The 11,626-nt window shown below is 34.7% G+C and overlaps 1 protein-coding gene across 1 annotated transcript in view; it reads left to right on the top strand.

Annotated features, from left to right (window-relative positions):
* Positions 1–2,854: 2,854 nt before the first annotated feature.
* The window catches only part of LOC107745930 (UPF0606 protein KIAA1549L-like), a gene marked incomplete at its 5' end in the record, with an annotated part of 33,811 nt that continues 25,039 nt past the window's right edge, over positions 2,855–11,626 (top strand). Inside the window, 6 exons of the mRNA XM_016559968.1 lie at positions 2,855–3,212; positions 5,478–6,092; positions 7,325–7,440; positions 10,012–10,234; positions 10,482–10,615; positions 10,744–10,912. Coding sequence (XP_016415454.1) covers positions 2,855–3,212; positions 5,478–6,092; positions 7,325–7,440; positions 10,012–10,234; positions 10,482–10,615; positions 10,744–10,912 — 1,615 coding nt within the window. The remainder of the gene's footprint in view (positions 3,213–5,477; positions 6,093–7,324; positions 7,441–10,011; positions 10,235–10,481; positions 10,616–10,743; positions 10,913–11,626) is intronic.

Here is an 11,626-nt window from a genome sequence, read left to right as displayed (position 1 = left end):
CACCTGTCCTCATAATGGAGAAGGTCCATGTCTTTCTAGCCCACTGATCTCCAGTTACATTAAAGCAGGACAACGGCTTGGACAGCATGTCCTTCATTTTTAACACTTGACGTCATTGATTAGAAAGCTCCCATATATAGAACATTATGCAGTGGCAGTGGGACCCGTTTGAGACCAGGCCACGCACTTGGGTACTGTGATGGATGAAGCCATCTTGGCATCTATCGTCCTGTCTTCCAATCACCTCGCTCTGTTCTGCCTGGCAGTAGAGTTTGATTGGCTCAGCTCACTGACCCAAGTCACATGACCCATTACGGGGTACGTAAATCTTCTCAGGCCGGCAACAAGCGTACTTAAGTGTCTAGAGCTTTCAGAGTTCATTGCTATCCCGTTCACAGGAAGTGCAGTCATTAGGACGATGGGTTGGATGTACAGCCAGAGCCCCCTTCACACGACATCTCATCTTCTCTCTAGCTGCCTGTTAATCAGGACAATCCCATATGTTCTAACTGTCAGAGCAGGTGGCTATCTGTTGGAGAATAGGAATTCAACGTGACAGCTTACAGTATCTGCACACACACACATTCTGCAGAAAATCTGATTTAATTAGGTTTGTCTTGATTTCTTGGTCAAATATCATATTAATACACAGTCAAAAGTAGTGTGGAATCTAACCATCCATCCATCTTTATGATTTTGTGTAATTATGGATCATCCATCCATTCCTCCAGATAATTCTACACTATCCATCCATCCATCAATTCTACACTATCTCTATCTATATCTGTCTCTATCTAGTACACTTGAACCCATTTTTCATACACTAGTACACTCAAGTGTACTACAAGTGGTAACTAAATACATTTTTTAAATACAGAGATAGTATGTTAAAAGCGCATTTTAGTTCATATTCATGGTGTCCCAAAATAGCACAGTTGAGTACACATAGTTGATCTTAGGTTTATCTTAAGAAGTACTAAATAATAATTTTAGTATATTAAATACAAGATTTGTGTGCGAAAACAGAGTGTATTTTTTTTTACCTGGGTATCTATCCCTTTAGAAAATTCTACACTATCCATCCGTCTATCTATCTATCTATCTATCTATCTATCTATATCTTTATCTGTAGAGTAACAATGTTCACATTTACTTGTGCTTTTGCAACATTTTGTGCAGATGTAAGTTGCAATATTATGTTTGTTGTTTGTGACTAATCTCATATAGGATGTGTTTGGGTGAGTAAATTAATCTGTTAGGAAAGCACTGAAGCTTTAGGCTGCTCACTAGGAGCACAGTAAGAGAGTGAGAAAGAGACCAAGAGCTCGCAGCACCCAAGAAACCCTGCACATTTCTAATTTGGTCCTCCGGCTAAAGGATTTATGATTAATGTCCTCAAGTCACTATATTGTATGACTCCGGCCACGTTATGTTCCCCAAGATAAAAATAAAGTAAAGAGCTGTAAAGGTCGATTAATCACGGTATTAATCATCTCAAATCGACTCGCCAACAGTCATGATGGCAATCGAGAGAAGGGCTGCTGCGATTTTCTTTTCTGAAACATTAAGCAAACTAAATAGTTCATAGCTACCCAAGAGAGTAATGCTATTGTAGAGGGACTTTAAGTAAGTGCATTAAAAAATTCTTTACTTGCCTTCACTATACATGCACACTTTTGCACTGCAAAAAAATAAATTAATAAAATTAATAATAATAATCTCAATCAGCAATTTTGTCTTTTTTACAGTAAATGTTAATACAAGATACATTAACTGAATTTAAACATTTTACTGTAAAACTTGTTTCCAGGGAATATATTTCAAATTAAGTAGTTTCCTTGTTGTAAGCATAAAACTAAATCAATTTAATTGTACATTTACAATTACAATTACTGTTTTATAATTATAATTACTGAAAATACTATTCTTATAAATATACATCTCAAAAAACAAGCAAGGAGCATCAATGAACGAGTTTACAAAAAATAGCTAGATTAACTATTAAATAATAAATTCATCCAAAATGGCTGGCAGAAGAGAGAAATTTGGATTGCTATACATGTTCTATACATTTTTATATGTTTTTAACACAAGATGCATTTATCTTTCATAGAGAATACTTTTTTTTTTTTTTTTTTTAAATAATCTTGAATTAAGTTTAAAATCTTTTTCTTACCCCATTGACAAACTGTTTTTTTTTTAAACATACTATAACAAAATGTAGTGAGATTTGTTTTTTAAACAAGACAATTACTTGAATTTTAAATATATTTTCTGAGAACAAGTTTTAATATCTCACTCAATTTTATAGGTTTTCAGTAAATGTATCTTGTATTAAAATATTTGTATTGTAAAAAAAAAAAAAAAATGTGTTGAAGTGTTGATTAAGAAAATGAATGTTATTCTTACTATAAGTGTTGTGATTTTAGTCTATCTAGATGCTAATGACAAACTCGATTGAAATTGTGAATCGAGTTTTCGGTGCAAAAAAAACGTGTTTCAAAATTGGTAACTTAAAATATTCCATGACACGATGCTCTTTTAGAAGACAGCTTATGTAGGCAGCGAGGCAGCCTGCTAGGTTTGTTTCCCCATCATTTTTTTCCTCAAATGTCTCAAATACCTTGAGAGCAATTTAATACAGCGCATTATCATTAATTCCGATTAAATAACAGTTTGTGTCATTAGGTTTGCAAGCTTAATGCAGCTGCCTCTAATGCCGTCAAGAATTTAAAATCTTGGCTCCACAAATGAAATCATACACTTATTTTTTAGATTTCCTTTAGTGCATTTCCTCCTATAAGACAAAGACAGTAAATGTTTATGATTTTGCACCATAACATCTCCTTTTTCGTTACCAGATGAAGCAAGACTCGAGGCATCAGGACAACCCCTCAGTCCTTCCCAGGTTCCAACCGGAGCCCCAAACATCACAGTCTCTTCATCGCTGCTGGAGGACGAAGACTTCACCTCACAGTTCCACTCCCCAGCAGCGAGGGCAGAAAGCACAAGGGAGCAGCCTGTGTTCGCCTCAGTGCAGACCCTGCAGGTTGCAGAGACACAGCCTCAGGCGCTGGTGCATTCTCTGCCCTCCCCACCCGGCAACAGTGACAATCGCACCAATCAAAAGTCCCCTGGGGAGCTGGCCGTCAGAGTGCCAAATCCACCGTCCCCGGCACATAAAATCAACAGTGTCTTGACCACTAGCTCAGGTACTGCTAGATCGTGAGCTTTTGAATCAATGCTGTGTACAGAAATCAAGAAGTGGTGTATTTAAAGGGGTTTCTTTTCAGGGACTTTGCTGATTTGATGTTGTCGTCATCCTTTCTTCACCCTTTGTTCATCATCATCACCATCATCATCATTTTCAAGGTCATTGTGTTTGTTGTTATCATAATAATCATCATCAATAATGATATCTTTAAAGTCAACGTGAAATTGCATTCACATCCCATTTTATTTACGCAACGTGATATATTTCTGAGTAAAAAGTGAAAAAATGTAGGACTTCATCAGGATTTGATTGGATTGTGAAATATTAGACTATGATATTATTGGTTAATATTCTTTCTTTTTTTTTTTTTTTTTTAGAAATTAATACTTTTATTCAGCAAGGATGATTAAATAGTTTAAAAACATGACAGTAAAAATATTTATAATGTTAAAAAAGGTTTCTATTTATTTTATTGAAAGAATCCTGAACAGAAATATATCACCGTTTCCACAAAATTATGAAGCAGCACAGCTGTTTTCAACATTGATAATAATAAGAAGAAGAAGAAGAAGAAGAAGAAATGTCTCTTGAGCAGCAAATCAGCATATTCTAATGATTTCTGAAGGATCATGTGACACTGAAGTCTGTAGTAAAGGCTTTGCATCACAGGGATAAATTATATTTTAAAATATATAAAAATAGAAAACATTTATTTTTAAAATTGTAATAATATTTCACAATATTACTTTATTTACTGTATTTTTGATCAAATAAATACAACCATGGTGAGCATTACCAGCCCTTATGGACCCTTTTTGAAAAGTGGTGTTATTTTAGTATCATTGAGATACTATTGTAGTTTTTATTAATACTTTGAATCAGTTTTTATTTTTATATTTGTCATCTTTTTTAATAAATATATTTTATATATTTTCTGTTTTTATTTTAGTTTGTGTTAAAGTTTTAGTAATTTTGTTGTGATTTACCATTTTAAGAATTGTTTTTGTTTTTTCTGTATAGTTTTAATATTTTGATTGCAGTTTAATTATTTTAGTACATCAAGCTATACTAAATTAAACTAAATGAGAAATGCTGCCTTAGCAACCAACTGAAATAAAATGTTTTTATTTTTATTTTTATTATAACCCTGATAACCCTGATTGGGTCAACTTTGATTTCATGTTGACATTAAAGCTGAAGTATGTAATTTTTGCACATCCCAACTATCCCCACAACTTTTACTCTCACTGAATTTGTTCGTCTGATCAATAGAAAATGGATCATTATCTTCAGTTATATTCGGTTTGATGACACTAGTGGCGCAAAAATTACACACTTCAACAAGTCCCGCTACTTCATAATCCCCAAGAGCTACATCCGTCCTCTCCCACATGTCCTATGTGTCATTCTTCACCATCAGCGAGCATTTGCATCACAGGGATAAATTATATTTTAAAATATATAAAAATAGAAAACATTTATTTTTAAAATTGTAATAATATTTCACAATATTACTTTTTTTACTGTATTTTTGATCAAATAAATACAACCATGGTGAGCATTACCAGCCCTTATGGACCCTTTTTGAAAAGTGGTGTTATTTTAGTATCATTGAGATACTATTGTAGTTTTTATTAATACTTTGAATCAGTTTTTATTTTTATATTTGTCATCTTTTTTAATAAATATATTTTATATATTTTCTGTTTTTATTTTAGTTTGTGTTAAAGTTTTAGTAATTTTGTTGTGATTTACCATTTTAAGAATTGTTTTTGTTTTTTCTGTATAGTTTTAATATTTTGATTGCAGTTTAATTATTTTAGTACATCAAGCTATACTAAATTAAACTAAATGAGAAATGCTGCCTTAGCAACCAACTGAAATAAAATGTTTTCTTTTTTTTTTTTTATTATAACCCTGATAACCCTGATTGGGTCAACTTTGATTTCATGTTGACATTAAAGCTGAAGTATGTAATTTTTGCACATCCCAACTATCCCCACAACTTTTACTCTCACTGAATTTGTTCGTCTGATCAATAGAAAATGGATCATTATCTTCAGTTATATTCGGTTTGATGACACTAGTGGCGCAAAAATTACACACTTCAACAAGTCCCGCTACTTCATAATCCCCAAGAGCTACATCCGTCCTCTCCCACATGTCCTATGTGTCATTCTTCACCATCAGCGAGCATTCATGTGTGTCCTCGATCTCACTTCCTGCTCCTGAGGTGGCTCACTCAAACGTTCTCTGCTTTCAGACGAGACTCTTAGTGAATTCCCCAGGAACCCTGATCTTCCCACCGCCCCGGGATCCTCTTTCATGATTGTGGCAGAGACAGATGCCGCGCTCTCTGACAATGTGACAACTTTGGTCTCAATTTCCGCTTTTAACGGCACCTCTCCTGAAAGAGCTGAAAACGCTTCATCTGGCGCTTCAGCGCGCAGCAACTCCCACACTGTGACCAGCGACAGTCTGCAGCTCACCACAGTGACCACCACGACCGTCACGCCCTTAACTGTGGCATCAACGACTGTGACCCCGCCCACTGCCGTCGTTGTGGCGAAAGAGGTCGCGACCACCGTGCCGACCACGACAGCCACCCAGACCACAACAACCGAGACGGAACCACCGACGACAGCCACCACAACCACTACGACAACAACTACCACCACCACCACCACCACCACCACAAAAGTAGCACCAACAACCACAAAAACGCCCACAACCACTTTAGCAACCACGACAACGACAACCCCTCATCAAACCACCGCTGTATCTACCTCTGGAAGTACCACAACTAAACCGAGCAGCCCTCCACCTGACGGTTCACATTTGACCTGTAATGTGACCGAAAGATTATGGGTAAAAACAGGTGAGCCCCTGTTTACTCTATTAGCACGTCTGCACTGTTTTTAGTGATAATTCGCTAAAGGAATTAGGCAATTTTAGTTAATTTAGTTACAATTGCACCACTAATCAGTGCAAATCAACACAGTTTACATTCCATTACAGCAAATTTAGCAGGTTATTGAGTTGAATTGTAGATTGCGTTGAAATAATGTTGTTGAACTGATAGTATTGGCAATAAAACAAAATGTCATATCTAGACCCAAACAGTGTTTGTAGTAAAAAAAAATTTGATTATAAGCAAAACCCAATCAGGACACCTATTGTTCCAAGTTACCCCAATTTTGCTTTGCATGTAAATGTTTTTGGGGTTTGTTGCATTTGTTTTCCTAGCCTAAAATATTTCAGTCTTTTCAATTAGATTTTAATTATAATTTAAAAATAATTAACAGCTATGGAATGATGAATAAACATTCATACATACATTAAAATTAAATAACAAATATATGACATATAAATTGTGCTCCGCTCATATATATATATATATATATATATATATATATATATACTGTATATATTTATTTATTTATATACACACACATGCTTTATTTGTTACTTGTCATTATAATCTATTCTGTTATTGTAATAAAAATAGGTTTAGGTTATGGCATTAATAGAATAGAATAGAATATGATATAATATACTATGAAAATAAATATAAATAAATAAAAAACATAAATAATATAAAACAATAAATAATAAAAATTGATTATTTACATAATAAGTTGATTTTTTTAATAAGTTGAGTTTTGTGCATGTAAGCGCTTAGTCAGATGTTTAACCAAGACTAAAATATTTCAGTTTTTGAAATTAGATTTTAGTTGTATTTAAAAAATCTATATAGTTAACAGCTATGAAATGATAAATACACATTCAAGTAACAAATCCATTTTGACATTTAAATTATGCACAGCTCATTACAACAGAGCCATATGACAAAACCAATGTACAAATGCACATATCTACTTAATCTTGTGAAAGGCTTTATTATGCATATAATATTACCATATGCTGTAATTTTACTCCTCCTCTCCCACATTCTACATTACAGTGACAGCATATGCACTGCAGTGAAGCCAACATATGTTCATTGTAAACAGACATGTTTATAGGCATGGCTGTCCCCCTTGGGATCTGAGCTGCTTTGAGATGCTTAGAAAATCATGACTTTCATATGTGTTGTATTTTTTCCCCCAGTGTTGTCCATCCAGATGCGACGAAATCGCCTAGAAGCTGGAATGAGACAGGACCTGTCTAAAGGTATCACGCAGGCACTGCAGAGAGCGTTCAACGACAGCAACATCCGTGTTCAGGTTGGTGGTTTTGCATGTGTTTGGAGCCAAAAGCCGCTTCGCAGTTATAAAAGTTCAAAGGTTTGGGGTTGGTAAGATTTTTCAATGTTTTTGAAAGAAGTCAGAAGGATTTAATGCATAATTTAAAAAGAATTAGCATACTAGTATGCACAGTGTACAGACTATACACTGCAGCAATAATAAAATGGTAGTATGCTTATCCAAACCCTTTTCTCTCTCTTCCATTGCAAGTAGGCTACAACACGAAATAAGAAATTCTAAATAAATAATGAAAAGAACTAATCAGAATAGTTGGTTGCCATTGGAAACACAGTAAAATAGGCCTTAAACAGTAGAATCAAGATAAGCACAGTGCTTTGACCACAGTCCTCTGGGACCTTATCACTGTTGCATCATGGGAATAGTAGTTTAGCAGAGGACAATGTGGTGGGAGGCTGCGTGGGAGGTGTTTCCTGTTTATGTTCAGTATGCAGCTCATTGAGTGCGATTGTGTAGAACATCTCCCTGTTTTCAAGCGCTGAGAAAGGACCGTCTTATGAAACACTTGGTTTGAAGCCTAAGGAGCATTCGCACGTCTGTCCGTCAGAAAGGCACGTCCAAAAATAGCGCAGCGCTGGTACCTCATATGCTGCAAATAAAAAATCCATATCATGGTAATAGCAGAGGCAATGTGCTGAGGGGAGCTCAGTTGCCTAAATAGAGATTTAAAGGAACGGTTCGCTAAAAATTTTAATTCTGTCATCATTTAATCACCCTCATGTCGTTCCAAACCTGTATGACTCTCTTAAGTTTAAGTTGTTAGTCATACAAGTCATATGGGTTTGAGCATTAGTAAATGATGACCGAATTTTCATTTTTGGGTGTACTGTCTCTTTAATTGTGAATGACCACTGAAAAGGTTGTTATTAGCATTTGAAGAGCGACCGTCTGTGTCTATTAAGCTCTGTACCGAATGACTCAATCTGTCTCTATATTCGTCCATTTTGCTCACTGTGTGATTTTTTCCCCTCCTCTTTCTCCTCCTCCTCGTCAACTGTCCATCAGATCAGAGGTTCTGTATCATTACAGACCCTGGAGGTGATCAGCAGGAGACGACACAATCACTATCTACACATGAACAGAGAGAGAGAGAGTGTGTGTGTTTGTGTTGGAGTAAAACGAGAGAGATGGTCAGTCAGCTTGGCTCAATATGATGACATTTATTCATGTGGGATTTGTATTCGCATTTGCCTCAAGCGCTTAACAATAAACAAAGCCAGTAAGAGCATTTGTGCGAATATAGCACTATAAATAAAAACAGCATATGATTTTAGTAAGGCATATTTGAACATTTAAAAACTCGTTAAGATATTGATACTGTGTACACTTTTTACACACACAGTAGTATTTAATTTTAATTTATCCATGCATCATGGGAGATTTTTGTGTTTTTTCCACAGTGTGTCATTTCCTTCACGTCTCAGTTGATGTATTGTGTCTCATAGCGTTCTGTGATGGAAATGATATTTTTGGAGTAAAATGTCTGACTCCTTTGTCTTGCTAAGACTAATTTAATAGCTAGAATTGTATGTGTCCTTAATACACACAATTAAATAATATTTGTTAAAATTACAGTTTGACTGGAAATGGCACAGTAGAAATATTTATTATTTTTTCATAATTTTGGAAAATGTGATTATTCTATCAAAGCAAATATCAAAACTAATTATGTTTTCTGTAATCTAAACATTATTTGTTTAGATTACTGTAGTTTAAAATGTAATAATTAGTAGTTTTTTTATGATGGATTTTCATATTTTAAGACAGAAAGTCTGTGAGAACAAAACAAAATCTGAAAGTTGAAGAAATAATCACCAATTTATTTAATATTTGTATTAAAATGATCATTTTAATTATCAATAAAATTATGAATACAATTATTTTAATTATTAATTATTTCGTTTCATTTATTTACTTAATTTGTAATTTTTTATTCATTTAAATTTAATATATAAGTAAGACTATATATGTAATTTATGTTTTATGTTTTTGAATAGTCTCTTATGCTCACCCCGGCTGCATTTATTTAATCAATAATACAATAAAAACTGAAATGTTGTGAAATATTATTACAATTATTATTGCATATTATTATTATTATTATTTGTTCTAATAAATTTTTAAATGTAATTTATTTCTGTGATGGCAAAGCTGAATTTTCAGCCACCATTACTTCTTCATTTCAGTCTTCAGTGTTCACATGATCCTTCAGAAATCATTCTAATGTGCTTAGTATTTTTGTGGAAACTGAAAGAATTTATTTACACTTGAAATCTTTTGCAACATTATAAATGTCTCGATTTTTGATTGAATTAATGTATTCTTGCTGAATAAAAGTATTAATTTTAAAAAAATCTTGCTGACCCCAGACTTTTGAATGGTAGTGTTCTAGTTAAAATGTAATTTGTCACACCACAGGACCATTTAAAAAGAACTAGCCAAAGAGCTGATAGAAATTGGTGAAAAAAATACATTGTGTCAGATGTCCATTACCATATATCCATGTCATTTTACATGATCTGTTCTTTCTAGTTGGAAAGAGATATCTGCACGCCTTCTAATGTGACTGTGGGCTACTACGTCTTGAGAGGGAAGTCCGTGTTGGTGGCCTCTGTTGTGATGGACACATTAGTTTCCTATGGCTTTGACAAGCTACTGAATGACATCAGAGAGTATGTTCCCGTGGTGTTGGCCATCCCCAATCCTGTGGCCCCATGGTTGCCCAGCCTAGGCATCCACCTGCAACTCAAAACGGGTACGATTCTTTTCCAACTGAAGTTTATTGGAAAATCTGACTGTAAATGATCTATTTGACAAGTTTCATACTTGAGCACCTTTGTTTAGCCTTTTTTGCATTACATATCCAACCAGTCTTAAGCCCACCGCCATTTATTGTTAGTGAAATTGCATTTTAGACAGCTGAAACTTGGTAACTAGAATGATTGGTAACTAGAATGTGGGATCTGTTTTTGTTTAACAGTTTATTGTTTTCCTGCATATAGTTCTCAGGTTTGTTGGGCCAATGGACAACATCAAGTCTTGCGGCTTCATCCAAATGATGGAGCAACGATTGGAAAATGTGTTTGCTGAGGCGCAGGAGAAAGTGGAGGACTCTTATGGGACTCTTTCTGTTGAGGTAGTTTTTCAATTGAACTTGAAAATAAAGTTTGATAAATGGCTTATCTTCAGAGGTCTGATAAAGCCGTTACTATGAGGACTCATCTGTTGGATTTGGATTTATAGTTTGTTTGTGTTTTCGAACAGATTCTGAACACGTATCAAACTGGGAATTCATTGGCAGTCACTCTGGTGTATGTGGTGTGGAACAGTAGCACTCCGTTGAATGGTACTGTGTCCAGCGGTCTCCTTAACCAGCTCACTGCCGAGCTGGTGGGCTACTTTCTCTTCTTCCCCCCTCTGATCATCGCTGAGCGTAAGTTCCAGCTTGTGTTTACCGCTTGATGTTACATTGACTTGCTGCACTGCTCATGTTTGCATGTTAGTGCACATTGAAATGGTAGTTCATGTTTACTTCTGTTTGAATCCATGAGTTTGTTTTCCTTGAGGCAGAGATCTTCAGTTTTGGTTGATCCAAAAGACGTTTTCCAAGGACGCATAACATTTTCCTTTTTTGAATGGGTAGTTGATATGAAAAAATGTTGGGAAGTTGGCTTGTTCTGCTGTGTAACTTGCTATACTCCATTAAACATTATTTTAAAGGAATAGTTCACCCAAAAATATAAATTCTGTCATTAATTACTCACCCTCATGTCGTTCCAAACCCGTAAGACCTTCGTTCATCTTCAGAACACAAATTAAGATATTCTTGATGAAATCCGAGATCTTTCTGACCCATTTTTGACACACATTAAAATAAATATTTATGTATTTAATGGATATTATGTTGACATTCAATATTCGCTTTTTTATTCAAGTTTGTTTTTATTTAAGTAAAATATAATTTTAAAGGGGTCATATGATGTTGCTAAAAAAGAACATTATTTTGTGTATTTGTTGTAATGAAATGTGTTTATGCGGTTTAAGGTTCAAAAAACACATTATTTTCCACATTCTGTATTTTTTTGTTAATCCTCCTTCCCCTGCCATTCTGAATCGCGTCGATTTTTACAAAGCTCATCGTTCTGAA

The sequence above is a fragment of the Sinocyclocheilus rhinocerous genome, unplaced genomic scaffold, assembly GCF_001515625.1.
Source record: "Sinocyclocheilus rhinocerous isolate Xijiao unplaced genomic scaffold, SAMN03320098_v1.1 scaffold2183, whole genome shotgun sequence".
NCBI classification, from domain to species: Eukaryota; Metazoa; Chordata; class Actinopteri; order Cypriniformes; family Cyprinidae; genus Sinocyclocheilus; species Sinocyclocheilus rhinocerous.
This window is presented reverse-complemented; position numbering and strand designations above follow the sequence as displayed.